The 23,617-nt window shown below is 40.2% G+C and overlaps 3 protein-coding genes across 4 annotated transcripts in view; 2 read left to right on the forward strand and 1 right to left on the reverse strand.

The window, feature by feature from the left end:
• The window catches only part of ppp2r2ba (protein phosphatase 2, regulatory subunit B, beta a), a 50,519-nt gene extending 34,917 nt beyond the window's left edge, over positions 1 to 15,602 (reverse strand). Inside the window, exon 1 of the mRNA XM_061049003.1 lies at positions 15,253 to 15,602. Within this exon, the coding sequence (XP_060904986.1) occupies positions 15,253 to 15,331 (79 nt within the window). The 5' untranslated portion in view covers positions 15,332 to 15,602. The remainder of the gene's footprint in view (positions 1 to 15,252) is intronic.
• A 762-nt stretch (positions 15,603 to 16,364) lies between these two features.
• On the forward strand, positions 16,365 to 19,820 carry rpl26 (ribosomal protein L26). 2 transcript variants are annotated; one of them, XM_061049006.1, is made up of 4 exons: positions 16,365 to 16,475; positions 17,138 to 17,309; positions 17,396 to 17,536; positions 19,655 to 19,820. In XM_061049006.1, exons 2-4 carry the CDS (start codon positions 17,142 to 17,144, stop codon positions 19,781 to 19,783), a joined length of 438 nt encoding a protein of 145 aa, XP_060904989.1. In that variant the 5' UTR covers positions 16,365 to 16,475; positions 17,138 to 17,141; the 3' UTR covers positions 19,784 to 19,820. The 2 variants fall into 2 exon arrangements, with proteins under 2 accessions (XP_060904989.1, XP_060904990.1); XM_061049007.1 differs by lacking the exon at positions 16,365 to 16,475 and adding an exon at positions 16,570 to 16,594.
• A 1,231-nt stretch (positions 19,821 to 21,051) lies between these two features.
• Positions 21,052 to 23,370, forward strand: atp6v0e1 (ATPase H+ transporting V0 subunit e1). Its single transcript, XM_061049008.1, has 4 exons — positions 21,052 to 21,284; positions 21,790 to 21,837; positions 22,724 to 22,847; positions 22,987 to 23,370. The coding sequence occupies exons 1-3, from the start codon at positions 21,181 to 21,183 to the stop codon at positions 22,815 to 22,817; spliced, it is 246 nt and encodes an 81-aa protein (XP_060904991.1). The 5' UTR covers positions 21,052 to 21,180; the 3' UTR covers positions 22,818 to 22,847; positions 22,987 to 23,370.
• The last annotated feature ends 247 nt before the right edge of the window (positions 23,371 to 23,617 follow it).

Here is a 23,617-nt window from a genome sequence, read left to right on the forward strand (position 1 = left end):
TGGACAAATGCATGAATTTCTTCATAGTATCAATCACTTTTTTTATTAAAGATCATATAACTTAAGGCTCCCTGGTGGCTTTGGGAATGATGGGATAGATATACATTTTGAATTGTGCAGTTCAGCTTAGGCTAATATGTGGCTTCAGCAGTCTGCCTTTTTAAATCAAGAAGAAACTTCTAAAGTTTTTGTGACAATCACTCACTCATCCCTAACTCTGCAAAAAAGAAGAAAACATAATTTTGAGCTCAAAGGTCTGACCTTAGAAGATTGCAGAAAGCTAAAATAAGCTTTGACTATCATATCACTTAATGTAATAACTCATCTGTCAGGACACTTAAACTAAACTGTCTCTAAGACAGAATCACTCTGTGGTCAGCATGGATGGACAAGGGGGGCAATAAAAAACATCCAAAAGCTGCATCTTCTATTTCAGTATATCTCACATTTCAATTCTGTAATTCACTTTTTGTTTTTAAAAAAATGCTTCGCAAAGCTATTTTCGATCATTATAAATGTGAATGATTTATTTGTTGTTGTTTTTTCTTTTTTTCTTCTTTTTCCTTCTGAGAGCTGGTAGCTAAATTTGATAAGAATGTAGGATAGGAGTTTATAAGCATTTTGCTTCTGCCTTTTCCTTTTCAGTCACTACATAATACATGACTGTTGACTATATTTGAACTGTCTATTGTATTGTTTAAGAATGATTGTATATGTATAATGGCTGAATAAACAACATTTCCTGTAAGCTCACATAAAATGCCCCAAAACAAACAAATTATTCACACAACAAGAAATGTGTGCAGTTTAAAGTCATAAAAGTGAAATACAATACTGCCTGTAAGACATTAGTGTCCTATTTCACTCTTCAAATATCCTGCGGACAAACAAATAAACAGGCTATAAATATATGATGTAAAACTATACACTGAGCTGTAATACAGTCTCTGCTCTCTGGTGTTGTTTTTCTGAGTGACGACCCCCAAAAACATTTTCATTCCAGTGTGTGTGTGTGTGTGTGTGCTTTCCTGTGTGTGTGTGTGATGCATGTGTGCACACCTCAGTCTCAGTCGATACAGGAAGTTATTTTTTCTGCATCCTAAGTCCATAGTTAGCCGTCAGATCAGACATGAAGGATAACGGAGGGATGACACAGATCTGATATCTGTCTTTGTATGTATCATGTGAGTGCCCTGAGCATCATACATGTTCTCTCCTTGCAATATGACCGCATCAATATGGGATCCATAATTCTGTCCACAGATAGCTTAAGACACCAAAGCAGAACTAATGACTGTGGCATCACAACCTGCCAGCTGAGGGCCTGCAGAGAGACCTGAAGAGAGTGATCTGTGAGAAGACGAGATGTGGGAGCATCTCTGACAAGTGTTCACCACAGATGTATGAGGTCATACATGTGGGCACACATATCTGTTAAGAATGGTGGAGCAGCGAGGAGGAGGAGGAGCGTGGAGGGCGGCTGGGACTTCCTGCTCAACAGACACGCTTCAGTGATGATACAGTGAGGCAGCACACTGAGGGGATGTTTCTTCATGAGGCAGACATTTCCACCTTTCCAACACTCTCCCTATGCGGCTCAAACCCAGCTGCAAGAAGAACACTCCACTAAAAGCTTTTACATGTGTTGCTTCTTTATTCATTGTTAGCCTCCTCTGAATGTGAGATCTGAGCTGTGATGTAACACACACGTTCAGAAACCTCCCAGTGAATGGTTTAAGTTTGGGGTAAACAGTAAACAGCCTCTTTGCCAGGACAGCTCGGCCCTGCTGCACATCGTCAATGCTAATGACATCAGGATACAAAGTGTCGCCATGGAAACGCAGAAGCCCCTGGCCCTATCCCACATCCCCCTGTAAAACCGGAAAGACGGGAGAAAAAGGCCCGATCCGATGGTAGGAGAAAAGACGAGAGTGAAGGTATAGGAAAGAGAAAGGAGGTAGTGAATGAGAGTCAGAGAGATGAAGAGGGGGAAGAAAAGGGTGAGCCAAAACGTCAGAGAGAGAGAGAAAGAGGAGGAGAGTCAGGGGGTGGGGGTGGGGGTGGGTTGTGGGGGTCTGAGGCTTTTGGTTGGTCGGAGCTGGTTAAGAGCCAGAGTCAGAGTGCTTGGTATGAAAACAGGCAGAGCAGTGTGCCGCAGCCAAGCCTGAGATTCAACTCTGCCGGAAAAGAGCTTCTTTTTACCCCCCCCCCCCCTAAAATCTGCACTCTCATCTTATCCCCGCTTCCCCCCGCCCCCATCACCCCATTCATCACCGGCTCTGTTCTACCGCCTGACCGCCTCTCTTAAGACTCAGCAACACTTTCAAACAGGACCAGATGGGCTCAATGAAATACAGCCCACTGTCTGCAGGGGGCTAAATCACTGTAGTGCTACTTCTCTATGACCAGTAGTGTAACAGAAACAGTTTAGGAAATAATAAGACGTAATGCTTCTCAGGACAGATTAGTGTGTTCATGTCCAAAACATTCAGTCAATTCCAGGTATTTCATTGGCAGCACAGCTGGCTGCCGATGTGTGTCCTCATTTAGCCTTTCTGCACTTTGTCACACGCAGGCCTCCAGTTACAGTTTCTGCTCGCTGGGTCACAGAGCCATTTGGTCAGATCAATGTTAGTTAATCACCGAGAGCCGGAGCTGAGAACAAAGCTCATTTTACAACAACAGATTGGGAACAGACTTCTACTCATAAGTAAAGTAAGACTATAGCCAATACATTGGACTGTAAGCTGATTTATTCAAAGGTTAATACCAGGCTGATTATTAAATCAGTCGTTGTGCTGACACACATTTTACAAGCACTATCCGATTGTTGTGTAGCAGCACATGATCTGGAAATTGGAATACAATTACAATTTTAAGTGTTTAAAAGAAGTTGTGGGTGAGGGGTAATAAATTAAGACACATATTCTGGACTATATTTCAGGCGAACTGGTAGAAATACAGCACTTGAGAAAATCTGGGCTGATTCTGGTGTCATAAATAACCGTTCATCTGAAAGCAGAACCCCATACTGATGTTTTTAATTAAATGTTTCTTCTTATTCATCCGGGCCAACGACCACACTTTAACAACAGTGTGAAAACAACAGTGAACATTGGTAAAGTCTTTATCACTCCGTCTTTGAGTAAGACCAAATGCAGTCATAGAACTGTACAACCTCTAATAATCTCATCTTTGTTCACATAAAATAATATTATTATGTTAAAGACCTCAAAGCCTCTTTAGCCTTCTTCACAATCACAATCTCAGTGAGAAGCAATTTTCACTAGTGGTGCAAACCAGCCAAAACGTTCTTCTTTGAAAACATTAATACTGAATTATTACAATTCAATTTAATGAATATTAAGTTTCTAAAGTTTCTATATTATCAATAATACCTAAATACAAACATAATTAAGGCCATCTTTTAGTGTTCACTCAAAATACTTCTTTAAAATTCTTTAAAACACAAACCTTACAGTAGACTAAAACATGGAGATAACTCAACAGATATGTATCGGCTACTGCCGTCGATGAATGCCAAATTATTTTACGATGGGTCATATCTGTATCGTCAGTTATCAATACTCAGCCCATAGATCTGTGCATCCCTGTAAAATGTTTTTCCATATGTAGAGGCTGCAGTAAACATCCTATAGCTGTGTGCTCCCATACTGAGACATGTGTCTTCTTTGATTTCATTGGATGTGAACGCTGACATAAATCTTCCTCGACCTGGAATGAAATCAGCTCAGGAGTCTCTTTGGTGAATATGTTGAACAAATGAGATAACAAGTGCTGATCCCACAGAGTCTCATTCAGTCACGTCTGTATAATCCCATGGAGGAGAAGGGGGGGGCTCAGGCTCAGACTCAGGGGCAGGATTTAGAATCTGGTTACATTCCTGACAGTCAACAGGGATTAAGGTAAAATATTCCACACCTGTCTGTATGAATGAGAGACAATATTACGACAATGGCAACTAACATTTCTTTTTTTTTATTTAATCTGTTGTTATCTGCAGTCTTTGAAATTATCCTCATGATCTAGTGTATACTTACTCTTTCTAGTGTCCTCTATAAATACTGGAAAGCAATCATTCTGCTCAGCTTGTTAAATAAAAAATGACAGAACTGCAAACAAAGCTGTTTAATGAAGGGACTCTTAAAAGCACACCTTTAACCCTATAAAGAAATATAAACATGAATGTGTTCTTGACAGTTTTAATATCAAAAATGCTTTTCCCGTGTAAGAAAAACACAGCTCTGCCTGCAGTGCTTATCGGTGTGCGCGTTGGGAAAACAACCAAAAGTTTATAAAGAAAGGAAATCACACACAAAAAATAATGTGTTTATAGCCTGACTCTAAAAGTGACCCCCCCCCCCCCCCCCCCCCACACTATTGCATGTGGTCAGCTCTGTTTCGGCGCACGCCTTATCTTGCCCGGTTCCATATCTCCGAGCACGTCCACTCCAACAAGTTGAAACACAGAATATGGGTCAAAGAATTTAGTCAAAACCCCCTATCAGCATGCAGATACTGATTATTTCATCATATTCACTTTCAGCCTGTGGAGGTCTGTTCATGTAGAACCTGTTTGTACGTTTCAGCAGAGAATCCAGTCTGCAGTGGAGTTCAAACACTTCACTATTTTTCTTTTCATACAGTGATACAGATTCATACAGTGATACAGATTCATACAGTGACACAAGGCGTCATGATCACATGGTTCTTGTTTGCTCGCTCTCTTTCTCTCTTCCCATGAGTCTGTTATTTAAACAATATTTCATTGATATCCAGCCCTGCCTCTGTTTGGGGTGAACTCTAAACTACCCGAACACTTTGGAGTTTTAGTGTGTGTAAGATTACAGCCACAAATACAGGCACTGACTGAAGCAGGGAGGCGGACAGTAAAAGTTTAAATACAGTCACTTATGATCATGGAAACAGCCAGACGACTTAATCAAATCAGTTTAATGTAATGTAAAATCAGTTTTTTTTACATAAAATAAAAGTCTCCATTGAGTAAAATTATTGGCTTCAAAGTCATTATTAGGCTGTTAAAGCAGGTTTGTGATTACAACTAGTCTACAGCTATGGAACTGGTTTATTCAGTTCAGTCAATGATGAAACAAAAGCCCATTTACTGTAGGTAGGTTATTTTTTGTTGGGTAATTCATAATTCCTTCAGTAGGCAGGGTTTAGTTGAGGCTAGCATTAACACATTTGATCAGTCCGTTGGTTACATTTAACTTCTAAAGCATCAAAAGAACATTTAAATAAAGACAGTGTGAATCCAGCTAGATTGGGAATCTTGTGCCTATAAAGACGTTTCCACATAAAAATGGTGCATACAAATACCCAGGAGCCTCCTCGCCAACCCATAAACCTTCAAACCAAAAACACCCAGACCAAAAAACAGAGACAGATATGATGAAGGATGAGAGGAAGAAAGGAGATCACTGGATGTGAGTGGAACATGAATCTGTGCCAAGTTTCATGTAAATCTATCCAGTACTGACTTTTAAACATTTCAGAGTCAGTGAAGGGGGGGAGGGCAGTTCATGTATATACACACACACGCACATACATACACACACACACTCACGCACACACACACATTCATACATACATATACAGTATATAAAGAAAGAGAGAAATGAGAGACAGATAGAGAGAGAGCGAGAGAGAGCTCATTTTGTGCAATGTGAGTTGCTAAGGAACCTGTATACATTTATGATTTATTCGTTCAGGCATGAATCTGAAAACTTGTTTGATTCGACCAGATTGTCTTAAATTGGTCTTTCTGGTGACTAATAAAGCTCAAACATCAGGAAACTTCCCCAGCTTCTTTTGCTGAATAACAGCTACAGCTATAAATAAGGTGTGTGTGTGCTGCGTGGAGATGCTGCTTATCAGAAAATACCAGAAGTCTGACACTACACACAGAAATATAAAAGTACAGAGGCACAGACAGATGGAGAACTGGTTTCTGATTTATGACTCATCATGTGACATCATGTGGCACCCACCCATTCAGAGAGTTATGTGTTTCTTACTGTGTGTGTGTGTGTGTGTGTGTGTGTGTGTGTGTGTGTGTGTGTTTGTGTGTGTGAGTGTGTGTGTGTGCGTGTGTTTGTGTGTGTGAGTGTGTGTGTGTGTGTGTGTGTTTGTGTGCGTGTATATATGTGTGTGTGTGTGTGTGTGTTTGTGTGCGTGTATATATGTGTGTGTGTGTGTGTGTGTGTGTGTGTGTGCGTGTATATGTGTGTGTGTGTGTGTGTGTGTGTGTTTGTGCGCGTGTATATATGTGTGTGTGTGTGTGTGTGTGTGTGTGTGTGTGTGTGTGTGTGCGTGTATATGTGTGTGTGTGTGTGTGTGTGTTTGTGCGCGTGTATATATGTGTGTGTGTGTGTGTGTGTGTGTGTGTGTGTGTGTGTGTAGTGGGGTGGGTTGAACAGCAGAGCAGTAAAACAGAAAGAAGAGTCTGGTGCTGTCTCATACAGCAGCGTTAAGCTTCATTATTTATCTGGTTCATATCTTCTGTGTAGAACAGCGTTCACACTGAACAGTCAGAGCCTTCACTATCGTAGTACTCTAAGAGTGATATTCATCCGGTCATCACAACACCCTGATACTCTGTCCATGGTGCTGACGGGCAGACAACACAACAAACAGATTTGTATCTGTAGTAATCTGTACTCCAGAAAATGTTTGGGTTTGATCCCTGCTCCCTATCGACCATGTTACTCAGGTGACTCTGTACAAACAGGAGTGTGATGACTGTGCAACAACGGGTGGCTATTTTCAGAGGGAGATGGAAAAACTCTGCTGGGAAACTTTGAAAAGGGCAACTAAAGCCAGAGCTGATTGGTTCAAAGCCATTGCCGCTGTTTGTTGTTTGCAGAGATAATCCACCTGCTCTCTTTCTACTGTCCTGGAAATAAAGGTCATTATCTGTCACTTTTAGTCCCAACCAGTGACTTACTGGAGCATGTTGGTGTGGTATGTACTCTATGTAGTTACATCAAAGTTTGTGCCTTTTTACTGTCCTACAGAGGGGGGCGGGACACTAGCATAGGAGATTAAATTAAGACCCTCCTCATCTGAGAACCTCATCCAGAGAACCTCAGTCAGGACTTTGTAGGGTCCTTGCTCACTGGGCTCCTGGGAAATGTATTTAATGGCTTACCTCCTATGGGGATCACTGAGGTCGGCCAGACAGAGGGGCTCTACGAGATCATAGAGGGAAACAAACATCTGGGGCCTTTCTATCTAAAATCTTATTAGCTTTAATTTATTCAAGGGAAGTCAACTGACGTCTATGTTCTTGATCATAACTTTAGCTAGTCCTTCACAATGTGGGGAAATCCTGCATTGTTACACTTCCTTTCACACAGTTCTGTTTTTTTGTTCTGGAAATAACATCTAAAATCAGAGGTCATGTTCTTATGCAGCGATGGGTCCTCTTAACACACATTTTCCTTCCATCCTCTCTCCTTTTTCAGGCGTCCAGCTAGCTAACCTTGCAGTCACTAACAAATAGACAAGTCAATCTAATAACAAGCCAAATGTTGTAATTCATGGTCCATGCTCAGAGCTCCATCTGATAGATCAAATCTTCACATGCTGAGTGTGAAAGTCAATATGTGTACATAAAATGTGTATTTTCAATTCAATGTAAATCAGGCAATCATACGTGTTTCTTGATCATGTTTATATTACACAGGCTGTACATCTGTTACACACTGTCCCTTTTAAACCCCCAGACTATCATGGGACCACTTCCACAATGCCCCTTTTCTCTATCAAACTGAATCAGAAAGAAATATATGGGACCCTCAGTACACACTCCCAGTACAAGCAATAATCTAATCAAACACACAGATTATTTACCCATGTTTGTTGTTTCTGTTGCATCATTTAAAATATGTACAGTTGTTGTAGCCATTTGTTAACTATCTTTAGAAACTGTACGTCCTCTTCTTTGCTGCTGTGAAACCTCATTAAAGTTGAATCCAAGCTACTTTATTCTGAGTAACTTTATTTTCCAGCCTGTTAATTTAATTACTCATCCAGTTGTTACTTTTAATTTTCACATCAAGGTGGCAAATGGTTCAGACGCTCTCCAGGGTTTACTATTAAGAGTGAAAATCATTAGAAATGAGAGAAACAAAAATATTTTATTGAATGTTTTTCTGTGACAGGCACTCAATGTTTTTGAATAACAACAGTGAATTCAGACTGCAATGTAAATTGGGAACACTTTTATCAATGTGTTCCACCTTGTGCTGAGCACTTGTTGTACTTTATTCTGCATTTGTCTATGTTGTATTTATTAGGGTGTAAAGGATAAACGGACTAGGACTTGGATAGCACTTTTGTAGTCTTACTTGTAAATTGCAGCTGGATGAAGTCCAGGGAAAGTTTCCCCAAGGGGATAATGAAAGTACACATTATCTTATTTTATCTAATCTTACCCTTTCTCTGAGACTACTCAGAGCTGCTTATACACTACAGGTCCTATTCACATCACATTCACAGACTGACGGCAGAGGATGTGGTGTAAAGTGCTCATCAGTGTGTGCCAGTAAAAATATCAGAGACGTTCAATAACACAATAATATTTATTCAACCAAATCTCAGAACAAATCAAATTAAAATAATATAATGTCAGAGACTGTTTACTTGGTTGCTACATTATTCTTTGAGTAGAATAACACATTAGTTTCACCTCAGGGTTTAATGAAGGGATGTTAGGAGAGCCATCAGCATCTTTTATAAAAAGCACAGAGACAGATGGGTGGAGAGGGAGAGTCAGAGAAAGAGGAAGCCCATCCTGATGATCTATATATACCCCAATCCCAATAGCAGTGTTTGACTCCATGCTGCAGCCTGCCAGCCGGAGCAAAAGGGCCCAGCAGAGCGGCTCGATAAGGAGCCTGTTTGTCTGCCTCTGAAGCTCCTAACGGGGAGCAGAGTCGATGCTGTATAACACGAGAGGCTCCAACGCTGAAAGGCTAACCGTCTAGAGGCAGGCCGGAGGTGAAACGTTGATGCTGCTTCTTCAGATTGAGAAAGGATAAAGAAAGGGGAGGCTTGCGTCATGTGTGTTTGCTGTAATGATACGCTGCCTCCTATGAGGCTGTGAGAGTGAAGGGAGTCTCAGTGACGCTGTAATCGCTCTTTCCTTGTTTTCATGTCAACTTGCAGTGGAGAGCTAGCGGGACGTGTTTGTGGTAAAATGAGACGAGTGCTGCGCTAGAACCGGAGTTGTTATGCTGTTTTTCTTCTTACTGTGAAGGAGAACATCATGTTCACTTGGTTCCCACAGGCTCCTGAAAGCCACCTGGTGGGATTCATAGGACACGTTTCAGCTTTCTAACTACACATCCACTTGAATTTATATCTTCTGCACGGCTTTTTCTAAAAACACATTATCAGGTTTTGTGTTGGCTTTCGTCCTTCCAGGCAGCCATGTGCGTGTGAGTGTAAAAGTGAGTGTTGTATAGCCCATAGGTATGTACCTAATCAATACTGTGACAAGGTAATGCAGCTTTATAAAAGGGAATAACTCTCCCATGTCCTTAAACTAACCTTAACCCCTTTTTAGATTCTATAACTTAACCTAACAACCTCTAACCTCAAGTCTAAACTTCACCATTCCTCTTCTAACGTTCCCACCTTTAAAGGCTTAATATGCGATTTTTTGATCCAGCAGATGTCGCCCTTGAGCACCAGCATGAAACCAAAACAACTCGTGGTGCATTGTTGTGTTAGCATGCTAATGCTAGCGATCTTTATTATGCTCGTATCTTCACACTGCATGTAAATTTACCTGAAATGAGCGTGATCTAGAAACACAGTTAAGCAGTGAGTACAGTATGTTATTCTTCTTTTCTCTAGTCCCTCAATTAAACAACTTTTATACACGAGGGGAGGAGTCAGCCGGCCGTCCAGGCGATGTAAACAAACTGAAGATAGGACTCTGAAAACTCTGAAAACATCACAGACAGTGGGACTCGGGTGTTACACTCATTGTAGACAGTCATGACTCACAGAGTTATTTTCAGAGGAGATATTTGATTTATATTACATTTAAGTGTAAATCACATATAAAGCCTTTAATGTTTTAACGTCACACATTATTTGTACTTCTCAACTCTGAGAGGCAATTATTCATTGCACTCAATGCCTCAGGATGGTTCACGCTATATTACAAACCATGTATTGCAAATGTCTGATGCAATGCACATGTAGTCTCCAGCCACTGCTCTTCACATGCCGGTGTAAAAACCCACCGCACAGACACACTCACCAACAGGTGGAATGACGACTGCAGCAACATTACGATGCTCACACAAGCTCACACTCTCTGGATCGTGAACAATGTCAGATTGTTTGGTAAGGTATACAAGTGTGTTGTTTTAGTTTTATAACTAGAGTCATGATGACTGCAGTCGTGTGGTTATCGTATGAAGGTGTGTCACAATAAATGACAACTTTCACATATAGCTCTTCAATCCGATGACAATTACAGCTGAGTGCAACTTCAAACTGTACAGGGTGATGACTAATGGGGTTGTATATGAGAGCGTCCTGCATGCAGATCAACCAGAATACTTATTCTGGCTCTGTTACAAACAGAAAAGAGAATTTATACAAAACAGACAAGCAATGTCTCTTCTAATAATATCTATAATTTTTTCTAATCTATTCCATGAGTGGGATTTCTTTTTCCATATATTCAACACTGTATGATCTGCTGCAGAAGAGAACATGAAGCATTTACAGTGGGCATAAAAGTCACTCGCCTCAGGTTTTTGATTTAGCTCAGTCTGGTACAGTCCTTGAAGCATCGGCCTGCAACTTCAACTCCTTGCCTCTGCTCTTTTCTGCACGTCAACCCCACTCTCTTCTGCATACACGCCCTGTCTCTCTTCAGTTGTTCTGTCAATTAAGGCAAAAAGGCCAAAAAAAATCCAAAAAAGGGTCTTGCTTTACGATATATCTGTCTGTGTAATCTCATTAAAAAATTAATGGATTTCTCTTAAAGGTTACCTTCTTGTCTACTTTCGAAAACAGTTTTATAATATCATCAGTGGGTCAGGAGAAGCTTTCCACAATCTGATGAGATGACCTTTATGTCATGGTGATGTCATCAGGGTTATGTTGGGCTTAGGGATTGGTCAGACGATGAACAAAAAGCCCCTGTATTTACTGGGCAGAGTCTGTGTTTTGGTCCCTTTCTAGGGACTAAAATGCTTACTATCATTGGCTCTGCTGATTCGACTTGATCATCACTGTCTTTCAAGACCATCACATACTGTATATGGGAGTGCAATGCTGAAACAAGAGCAGCCTGCCCCTTAATGGACATTCTTCTTTGTCTAGATGATTCTTTGCTTGTCAGGATGATTAAAATGTTGAATTGAATCTCAAGATACATAAATGTGTACTCAAGAACAACCTCTTCTTCCCATCATTCTCTGGTATTCTTTTAGCAACCTCTTGTTCCTCGTTGTCTCATCGTTCCCCCCTTCAAACAGAAAACCTGACCACACTGAAACACAGCAGTCACATGTACGAGCGTGTGGATGCCTTATGAGTGTGTGTGAGTGTTTGTAGGGTGTTTGTCCCCAATGGCATGCGAGGACGGTGGGGCTACGAGAAGTGTGTTGTGAGCTGTGAAGTGGGTGTCTGTCAGAGTAACAACATAACAGGATGCACGATAACATACGCTGTGTTCCTCACCGACCAAAACTCCAACTGGGTGTTGTGCTTTGTCAAAAATGCTGACAGAAGTGTCCCTCAGGCGCCGCCATGACAAGCTTTCTGCTCTTCTTATGAATAAAACAGCTAAAGACAAATGCAGAACACACAGATACATGTATACAAACACAGCCACAACACATTTCTGCTGTGTAGCCATTCATCATAAAGACTTTTCTCGTCACACATATAATCCTAAATATTCATTATTCTGTTTTTTTTTCTGTCACACTCAAACTAAAGAATAATCTGGAGCTGATATTACAGATTTTACAGAAGTTAGAAGGAGGAAGAGGAGGAAGCAGAAACAGGACACCAAAGCTGATTGATGGCAGCAAGGCGTCAGTTGGGGGACGCACATTTTTCCCTGACTCAAACATAAAGCAGCAGAAGGGAAAACACACACACAAACACACACACACCCATCAGAAACCTTTAAGACTTAATCCATCACCAGGACTGACAGACTGATGTGATATGAGGAAAAAAAGAGGACACCGGGGGGACAAAAGAAGAGAAAAAAATACATGAAAGCCACACTGAGACCAGTGCAAACTTACACAGGAGTTCAAGAACACAACACACACATACACACACACACACACACACACAATCACAGGCAGTCAAAAGCTGTCTGTTTCCCTCAGAGAGTGGACCCAGGTGAATCCGAGTGACGCTGGCACACTGCTCCCCACAATGGCCCAAATAAACAAACACACACACACACACACACACACACACACACAAACACATACACACACATACACACAATACGGTCCAGCACAGGGCTTATATAATATATTTTCCACTAACATGGTAACTGCACACTCATCTTCCCCGGGGTGAACCCTGCTCAGCTGGAGCCGACATGAATGCTGGGGGATTTTGAAGGGGTGGGGGGGTGGTGTGGGGTTGGAGGGGCTTGGGAGGAACAAGAAGGGCAACAACAGTGCATGGACCGGCTTCCTCAAGACCACCGGAAAGGCAGAACACAGCTACAAGGTCACAGGCATGAAGTGCACACACATGAGTAAACAAACACATGTGCATGTTTTTTATTTGAGCACAAAAAGACCCAGATATACACACACAGATTGCGTGCCGATGAGAACAGCCCGTGTCATTTAACAAATCACGTTTCCAAGGTCATCTGCTGTGTCATCACAGCCCGCTGGCCTCCGGCACATGAGAGTCAACATCTCTGACTTGCTCTCTGTGTGTACGACTGTTTCATATTGCTCCATGCAGAGAGCGGTGCAGGATCACATATCCCATTACAGATTACAGAAGCTACACGTTTACTGATCTACCATTTCCTCCACTCCACTCCCTTATCTCCTGCAGAAGCTCTGAGAGTCAGACATGGTTAAGAGAGTGGGGGTGGATGATTGTGTTTCTTGACTTTAACTCTTAGATTCAGGAGCTCCATGTTTATGACGATCATTAATTCTACATTTTATATGGAAATAATATGTTTGTCTATTATAAATCCTGTAAAACAAGAAGTGCGTATTGTATGAAACATGGCAAACATTACATTTCAACAGAGCATAAGCAGCTGTTGTGTTAAAAAAAAAAAAAATAATCCACAAGAAATATGAGTTTGCACAGTTGGAGTTCTTGGCTTTGGAAACAGTCTTAACTCAAGTTTCACTGTCTCGTGTTTTCCAGAAGTTTCAACCACACCTCACTTTGTGTCTCACTCAGAGGTCAAAGAAAAACACTTCAGTTACCATGAGGATACACTTTTAGTTGTGTTGATATCACAAATTCATTCTGAAAACTTAAATCCCAAATAACATACTCTACAAGAAAGAAAAGTTTCTTCAAGGTTTTAGAGTAAATGAAACGTAAACAAATACCAATGCACTAATAATACAAGCAGTGCAATTAAATCTAAGAACAACAAGCTGCATCATTTGAATACCAGAATCCCCCCCCCCGCCAAGCAATGAAAATAAATCAATCTTTCTGTGTATAACATTATGCAGTGATTTAGTGAAACACGTTCTTTGTCTCATGGCTTTGACAATGTTGAACACGTATCAAACACACAGACGTGTGTGTGTGTGTGTGTGTGTGTGTGTGTGTGTGTGTGTGTGTGTGTGTGTGTGTGTGTGTGTGTGTGTGTGTGTGTGTGTCTGTGCACTGGCTGCAGCACATGCTGTGTTATCAGACAAAACACCAAAGGGACATCCAACAGCATCTGGAGCTGCTGTTGGACCTCACAAAGATATGCGGGGGGGGGGGGGGATTTTGATCATTTTGTTGTTTATTTTTGATGTAATGGTAGATAAATATGGTGGGGAGCATGTGTTGTTAAGTCACCTTAACTGAAGGGCTGAAGGAAACACTGCAAGTAGAAAGTTAGTGAACAGCAGTACTGTCAGGACTTGATAAGGTAAACAGCAAACAATCACATATGTAATGTAATATCATACAAAATATGCGCAGTAAGAGCAATAGGAGTAAGGGCACTTTTGTCATACTTTGAATTGTTATTTAGTGTAGAATTGCTTCAAAGGACAGTAACATAGAGATAGAGTAAAACTTTAAAAAGGGGTCTGATTGCGCAGGACGACTTACTGAGAGTAAGTGAGTGAGTGAACATATGTCTCCCATCCAGGTCTTCTTACTTTAAGAACACTGCAGGCTCTAAAGGCCCTGTCTCTGACCCCCCCCCCCCCCCCCCCCCCCACTGTACTGTATACACTGTACCACACCATCTTCCTTCCTGTGCCAGAGGGCAGAGCGCGCACAGGAAGGAGGGCAACCATGCAAAGCTAAATAATGCAGTGGCTCAGTCTCCACATTATGACCCAGTAAATGGCTGGTTATACAAACACTCAGACCCCTCTCCCGTCCTGTCAGACAGCACAACGAGCAGGATAAATCGAGATGCTCTTATGAACTGTTTAATCACCAATCGTGTCGCGGAGGTCAATTCTACATTTGAACTCCTACACAACTCTGAGACAATGACTGTGTACATGCAGGGTGCATTAGGCTACCTGGTCGAGGTTTAGCATTATCCCTCATCTGAATGAAGTGAATTAAAGGCTTACTGGTGTGCCTGCTGTCTAAGCAAAGTGTGACAGGATGAAATTAATGTATTAAGACGTAATGGAAGACACTTGTCATGCAACTCCATAAACTCAGTGTCTCTCTTGGCAAGTAGGCCTGAGTGCTGGCATCAAGGAGTGATACAATAAGTGAGATGTAGCCTACACCATAAGAAAGGCACACTGTCACACACACTAACATACATCAGTTATACAGACACCACACATCTCCACAACTTCATGCTCTGTAAACCTGCAGTGAGTGACCAGCCCCACAACAGCACAATCTTAACTTCTGCACACATGTTAAGCTCCTGCATGTGTAAAGGTGCAGAAGAGCAGACAAAACATTCATGTCACACGCTCAAAGTGTAGCAACTCAAAATCCCTTGACAGCCTCATCGGCGTCCCACCCTACCTTCGGTGTGGCAAGTGGAAGACAGGATGGTGCTCGGAGGGCGGAAGAGGTACGGCAGATAACGGGAAAAACATTTCATCTTCTCCTCCGATGCTTGCCGACGGCTGAAGAGCGTTGCGTTGCGGGCTCCACATCCGCACTGCCGCCGCGACAAGTCCAGCCAGAGAGGAACCAGGGGTGTGCGGGAGGGGAGAGAGGGGAGAGAGGCTGTGTGTCCGCGGCGCAGGGGGCTATGACAGCATCACTTTCCGCAGGCAGGCAGGCAGACAGACAGCGCAGGCAGCGGGCTCCGGCGAAACTGCGCGCCGCCCGGGGAGAATACACAGCACACAGTGTCAGTGCAGCCTCCGCTTCCGTGTCGGTAGTCCACTCCGTGTGTGTGTGTGTGTGTGTGTGTGTGAGACAGAGCAGGACAGGGGGTCGCCTCCTCTGTCCTCTCACATGGGCCAGTCAATGTATGGTCTGCCGGTGTCAGCATCAGGCCAAGCAGTCTTCCTTTCGTGCATGTTTGTTTTGCTGCATTTACAGCTGATTAGCATCAAATATTTTGTTGTCCCCGCGAATCTTGAAGGCTAGAGCCAAAATACTTATTTTATTAGGCTACAGATTAGGCTACGTGGAATTTGCATTTCATATTTTTCCAACCTGTGTAATATATCCCACAGCTAGTTGCTTCTCCAAAGTTGCAGGTAGACCTAGGCGTAAGAGCACAGCTTAGTAAACAGGCCAGAAGTTGATGAATCATAGCCTAGACAAAACTTGTTTCAAACTGCTCACCAGTTCATTGATTAATTAGGTTCGGCGCCATCTTGTGGCAATATTTTATATGACCCCCAAGTGGGAAACGATTATACCACATCACACACAAATTAAATAAGTTAAAATGTCTATGCGTTGTTGTTGTTTTTTCAAATAGCCTTACCTTGCTTGAAAAAATAATAGCACTACAATGATTAACTTGAGGTTCAAATGTAGAACCATAAAAAAAAAAAAATAGTTCACCCAGAATTGGATTTAACAAACAGAAGTAGCCGAAGCAACGTTTAAAATGTTTCTGTGACAACATGCAAGTTCTTGTGTTTTTAATTCACAGTAAAAATCTGTTTATTTAGTGTTTTGATCCATTTTCCATTCACATCTCGCGAGAGTTGGTTGTGAACTAATGCCAGCGGAAGTACTTTGAGAGCCTCTTTTCCGCCGGCCATAGAGGAGCAAACGGCAGGGTAAGAATTCCTGGCGAATAATTTCACTAAAGTTATCACCATCCATCCTTCCTGTAATGTCACCGTGTATCCACTTTACTGCACAAACGTATAGGAAACACTCTCACGATTAAAAGACGGTGAATATTGAACCCATGTTGATTGTAGATTAAGATTTAATCGCCCCAGTATTTCGTCTCCCTGTTAGCTCCGTCACTATCCGCATGTTGGCTACCGGGACTGTACATGTATTATTACTAATGCTTACGATTATACCATTTTCTTTGCTGTTAACACGTTTATTTGTAGTGTTTGACTATTTACTCTGCGACAACATATTGTTTAGTTCACGGTTTAATATGCCTCAGTCTCTTGTCATGTTGTGCTAACTAAGTAGCGTCGTTTGGCTAGCTTAGCTTTCACCAAGTAACTAGCTTGCTACAGTGTATAAATTGTAGATCTTTCTAAAAGTAGTTGTTTTGGTAGTCGTTCACCTTGTTTTGTAAGTTTAAATCCAGGTGTGCAGAATTACGTTTTCTAAGGTGTTACTGTAAACAATCGATAATCTAGGACCAGCTGACATTGAAATGTATGCTTGCAGGATTCCCATTTTTAGCAGATAAATAATGAACCTGACTGTGAATCCTGTGGTTAATTTAAATGTTTTTATTGTGTTCTCACAGCATCATGAAGCTGAATCCATTTGTAACATCCTCCCGCCGCAAGAACCGCAAGAGGCACTTCAATGCCCCCTCACACATCAGGAGGAAGATCATGTCCTCCCCTCTGTCCAAGGAGCTCCGACAGAAGTACAATGTGAGGTCCATGCCCATCCGCAAAGACGACGAAGTCCAGGTACAGTTTGTGTTTCTAATAATACGTGTCTGTTGTATTAAAATTATAAGCTGCAGCATGTACTTACCTTTTTTTTTTGTGGTCAGGTTGTCCGTGGACACTACAAAGGCCAGCAGATTGGCAAAGTAGTGCAAGTCTACAGGAAAAAGTACGTCATCTACATCGAGCGAGTGCAGAGAGAGAAGGCCAACGGAACCACAGTCCATGTCGGCATCCACCCCAGCAAGGTGAGAAACTGTTGTGTATGTCTCGTCTGAAGGCTCTCAGGTCATCTTGGAGTGGGAGGTTTGATCCCAGGGTAACTAGACTTTCACAAAGTCCTGTTTCCTTTTGGGTGTAATTGTGAATGTTGTGTAGATTCTGACACAAGTGCAGCCGTCTCAATGGAAATAATAGTGATGTAAATGCTTCTAGATTAAACTGGGATTCCGTAGATAACATTAAAATTTGTGTACTGTGTAGACTGTCACCTGTAATATGTCCTTGTTGTTTTTGGTGTCACTAAGTCATATCTGAAGGAGCGCTGGCCCTGTTTCATTTATTTTACTGCTGAAATATCAGTATATTCATTTTATCATACTTGAGAAGGTGTTTGGCTGACGTCCCAAACATTTTACAACAGTGGGATTTAAACAGCAATTACTTGTGGTGTGTCATGTTCACCCTTACTTTGAAACAACTCGGATCACAATTATTGTATCAAAGTGTATGATGGGTGAAAGACCTGTACCACATTTTATAATCATCTACTATGTCAGGTGAACTGGTGTTTCAAATTTTGGTTTTTTCTTTTGCTTATGTTACTTCAATGTGTCAGCTGTTTCTGTTTCTTCAGGGCTTTCATGATCTCTGAATCACTAAGTACATAACTTGTCAGTATTAAACATAAATTCTACTCTTGCACCCTCCATTAGTTTAACCAGTAATCCCCACTTCAGTACTCTAATGTACCGACTTGTATTTCATCACTGGTTGTGATTTCTTGTATTGTCATTGTTGCAAGATTTTAACTTTGTCTTGGCATAGAAACGATCAATACTGAAATCAGTTTTACTTTTAAAAAGCCTTAATTTTCTTTTTTATTGCAAAATGTGACCTCTCCATGAGAAACAAAAGCATCTCAAATATATGAATGGGACGCTGTGTAAAACACCTTCCCAGAGACAGTCTACATCCAGCGTTTCAAACCATTTGAAGAAGAAATGCTGCCTTCATTAATCTTGTAGTTTTCCAAATATGAGATATAAAATGTAGTTTTAGGAGATATCTGGTTTGCATCTAATTTTAAGGAGTTTCTAGTTTTTGTTAACTAATAAATATGTTGAGCATAGAGCAGACGGACTAAACAATGACCACTTTTATTTGGCTATGCAAGTGGAATAATCCTGTTGATGTGCATCTTTGATCAATGTCACATTGTAATGACTTAATTTCTTTTCACACATGCTTATAACCTGCTGCCTTCATAACTCTGCACACCCTGACTTGCAGAAAAAGTGTGGATAATGTTCACAGATAATGTACATGTTTACAGTAACCTTAATGACTTTAGTGCATGTGTGGAAGATCATTAATGACACACCTGGACATGAGCCTATACTGTTAATGTACCACCTTTACCTCTATCACAAAATCTGCTGTGAAAAGATGTTGAAAGAATTTCAACCTGAACAAAAAAAAAAAAAATTTTATTGATACAATAATGCAACTGGTGCATTTATTTGTTCTTGGATAATTTCAATAAGATTTTGTTGGCTGTCAATGTGCTTTGAATATACTGAAGAGTCTCCACATGTGACTGAGGAAAGCTCTACACGGCAGAAGTTTTTTTTTTTTTTAGGTGGGAAAGCTTTCCTACCTTTAGTGATACTTTTATTAGTCAATTTTTCATAATTTCAATATTTCATGGTAACAGTATTGAATGGTTCAGATCCAACAGAAACCCAACATTTTAATTCAACAAAACTGTTTTAGAAAGCTCCAACATTGAACAGGCATGTATGACACCTGGAGTCCTTAAAATTGTCAACTATAATTAATGGCTGCCTTGTTTTGGGGGAGATTTTAATTGCACCTACATGTTTATATTGTGGTATTGAAACAGAGGGAAAGGGTTTACATGTCTGAAAGATGATACAGGGATGTGAGTAACCTTTTGAGGACTATACAGTATCCATTGCTGAATTTCATGTGGCAGCTAGTGAAGTCATAAAACCTTGTTTATGTGCCTCTTACTGAATTTGATAGAAGTTGCAAAGTACACTGTTTTCATTATTTTTTACATGATTGCTACCAATGACAGTGAGAAGTGTCTTGTTTACCAACCAGGTTTTATTTATTTGCAGGTGGTTATCACCAGGCTAAAGCTGGACAAGGACCGCAAGAAGATCCTGGAGCGCAAGGCCAAGTCTCGCGCTGATGGAAAGGAGAAGGGCAAATACAAGGAGGAGACCATTGAGAAGATGCAGGAGTGAAATTGATCTTTTGATATCAATAAACTGTATAAATGGAGTTTACTTTGTCAGTGTCATGTTTTAGTTGTTTGCTCATTTGTAGGTATTTGTATTCCAAACATGCATACCTTGTAGAAGTAGTAATATATAATTGTACATCACTCATTACAGAAAACGTTATTGGGATTTGTTTGTTCAGAGCACAAATAACCACAATAATAATAATAATATGGTGCATTTGGTCAGAACCCACTGTTTCAGGTGCGTCTGCAAAATATCTTAACTTATTTTGGAGGTATTTGTGCATGCAGGACTTTCCTCTAGAGAAGCTAATATACTGGTACTAGTTGATAAATGGTGCCCTTCTGTTTGAGATAGGCTCGCTACAGACTAAATGACAGTATTTTGGGCCTGGTGGCTCTAAATCCTGTCCTTTGACTCTTGAAATATAAAAATATTTCAGAAAAATTAGCTTGCAAGTTGATAAGCCTGTCTATACACAGGAGCATGTGCCAATTTAAATTAAACATGACACTGGGCCTGTGTCATAAAATGCTCCTTTAAGGGAACTGCAGTTTGCTTGAGTAAAATACTGATGGGTTCACGTGTTTATATACAGATAATGAGTGTATCTATGTTTATGTTGTCAGTGAAGATAAATTTAAAAAATACTCACATTTAAGGGGGCAATTCTAGATGAACTTTTGTACAGTTTCTGGCCTGGTTAAAGAGGTGTGTTTATATTTCAGTTCTTTTGGTTATCAAATGAGCAATGGGTGCAATTTTCTTGTTTCTACCACAGACTTTTATTACTATTACAAAAAAACAGAAATTCGTATATCAATATAACTTGGAAATTAAGCAAAACATTTGGAAATAGTCAAAAGTCAATTTAATTTACCCCAAAATGTGAAGTTAAAACATGAATAATAAGGCATCTGGGTGAAAGTGAACGTACTGAAAAAACCATAGACTAGATAATAATGCTATCTTTCAGTCATAGGTATGGAGGACTAAAAGTGCCAAAATGACATATATAAATATATAATTAATTAAATCATTAAATGTGTCATCAATTATTTAATATTGGAAATAAATCAACAAATATATAAATAAATATATAATTATTTAATTAATTAAATGCATGTGTTATTAAATAATTAATGACACATTTAAATAATTATTTAATAACACATGCATTTAATTGATTAAATAATTATATATTTACAACCAGGACGGAGTGTAGCTCCTCCCTCTCCACTGGGTGGTCATGGCTCCTCCCCCTCCGCTGGATGGTCATGTGATACAGCCTCGTCTCCGTCGTCTTGTGGCTCCTCTCGCAGCTGAACTTTTACCCAAGTTTCTCCATTTAAAAGTTTGTTCCCGTGAGACATTCCTGGATTAAAACACACACCACCATGGCAGAGCTGGGTTTTGTGATCGCCATGTCGGTAATGACTCTGTTTTGGGGTATTATCGGAGGAGTAGTGCCCTGGTTCATCCCCAAAGGACCGAACAGAGGGTAGGTTTGTTAGCTTCACTTTAGAGGAAGCTAGTGGAGGAAAGTTTATATTTTATATGTCTCGTCACTGTCATGTGATACGAGTTCACAACATTTGTGAGAAGTTTTTCTAACACAACTTTCACAACGTAACTTGTAAAATGTAATCAAATTAAACCCTGTAATCAAATGTTTATCTCTGTTTAGTGAAAGTTTGGTGTTAGCTACCTGGAGCTAATTTGACAGCTCTTCCTTCAGTGCTACAAAAACTACAGCCATGTTAGCTTTACTGCTCACATTATTGACTTATTTCCGAAGTGTTATGTTGCTCAAGTATTATTTTTAGACATCACCTCGGGTGTTAATATATTTCATAGTAGGAAAATGTGTCAAATACAACTTCCCTTATTTCCCTGTTTGTCACTCGCATCACGAGTTCTGCATGTCAATGAAAGGTCTGTGATGTTCTCCATCATGCATGCACACATCTGATGGTAAATAAACCGAAAGTATTCTCTTTCCACAGAGTGATAATCACAATGCTGGTGTTGACTGCAGTTTGCTGCTACCTCTTGTAAGTATAGTTTGTATCGTCTTTAAATGGTTCATCTTTACACCATAGAGGCCTAATGTGTCCCTGTGCACAATACAGTCTATCTAATATCCAAGAGATGAAGCAGGATGTTCTTAACATTGTGTTGAGGTATTTTAGTTTAATATCATGTCTAGTATAAAGGAGGTGCAAGAATCAGGTCTACAACATTAAAAGACAAAATATTAGTCCATTGAATGAACATTTGTTTTTATTGTGTGATCGTTAAAAACAGCAACACATTACCTTGTTCCAACTTTGAATATTTGATCATTTCCTTTTCAGTTTCTTTTTTCAAAAATAGAAATAAAAGCATGACAAATGAAGGGGTCACTGACGTTTTATTTTTGGACTGTTTTATAGGCAAAACGGTAAATACATTAAATAATTGGGAAATTAATCAATGCTGATATTTCTATTATTGCAGGTCATATGATAAACAGTGTAAACAATAAAAGTACTAGAGTTCCTCTTCGCTATCATGAACATGTATTTGGGTGGTGTTCAAATGTTTCTTGTACTCTTAATTCATTGTATGGACTACTATCTCAAAGTAAAGCTTGTTTTTGGAGTTTTTTTTTACTCCTTAGCAAATAGAGTACTGTGTTAAATAATTGACATACAATGAAGAGCAGCTGTGCAGAAAGAGTCATGTTACATGTCAGATGGGCTGAAGAGTGCAGTGCTGTTACATCCAAGTTCACTTGTGAAAACCTATCAAACAACTGGATGTTTAGTTATGACAAGCGTCAGCCTACATTTGTAGTTTTTGTGACAGTAGATAGAAAATGGCCCTCAGCATTGAGTGCTTAATGATGAAGGTAATTGAGCTTCCATTTGTGACCATGTTGTCCTTTCTGTCAAACAGCTGGTTAATCGCAATCCTGGCTCAGCTCAACCCACTTTTTGGGCCTGCTCTGTCCACTGACACCATCTGGTACCTGAACTATCACTGGCCTTAATTCACCCATCCAGCACTCCTGATCATGCAGGTGAACGTCTACCTGTGAAAATAGAAAGTATTAAATCCCTGTTAGATGTGAAGTTAATATCTATGACTCTTATAGATAGTGTACTTTATATTTGGCATTATTCCTCTAAAATGTTTCATATTATAATCTCTGTCTGCAGTGGAGGACCCCCTGCTGCTTCATACCAATGAATGTTTGCTCGTCACGCCATGCAGAGATCATTCCTTCTGAATTGCCTTAATCTCAGACCCCACCGTGTGGTGCCCACCTTGGTGCCTTGTACAAAAACTATTTCCAAAGGACATCGGAGAAATCCCACCAACTGTGCTTTTCTGAAATACAAGTAACCATCACTTGGTGTTAGTCTGTTTATATTTAATGTATATTGTTGCTGTTGTTAATATGAATGATCGTTCATTTGAGTAGTTGATGTGTGTTGTGTTTGATGTTATCTCTTCTTCTCTTCTTCTTCTTGTCTGGAAATATTAGTGAAGGATAAAATGCATATAAAAGTTGTAAATTAATAAAGTAAAACTGAACTTCATTGGTCTGTTCATGTTGTTTTTCGTTTTGCCTAATCAAGTAGGTCATTGAAATATATATATATTATTTTTTTTGTAAAGATCATCCAGATATAACAATATTTTCTCCATATTAGGTGTCCATCTAAAGAACATCTGCATGTTTGTTTTTGTTTTCGCGTTCTTAAATAATTACAAAATATGATACATGTTTTAATTACTCGTTCTTGGATATTCAGTTTTTAGTTATTCATAATAAACGTAAACAGC

Source organism: Labrus mixtus, chromosome 10, assembly GCF_963584025.1.
Source record: "Labrus mixtus chromosome 10, fLabMix1.1, whole genome shotgun sequence".
Classification (NCBI taxonomy): domain Eukaryota; kingdom Metazoa; phylum Chordata; class Actinopteri; order Labriformes; family Labridae; genus Labrus; species Labrus mixtus.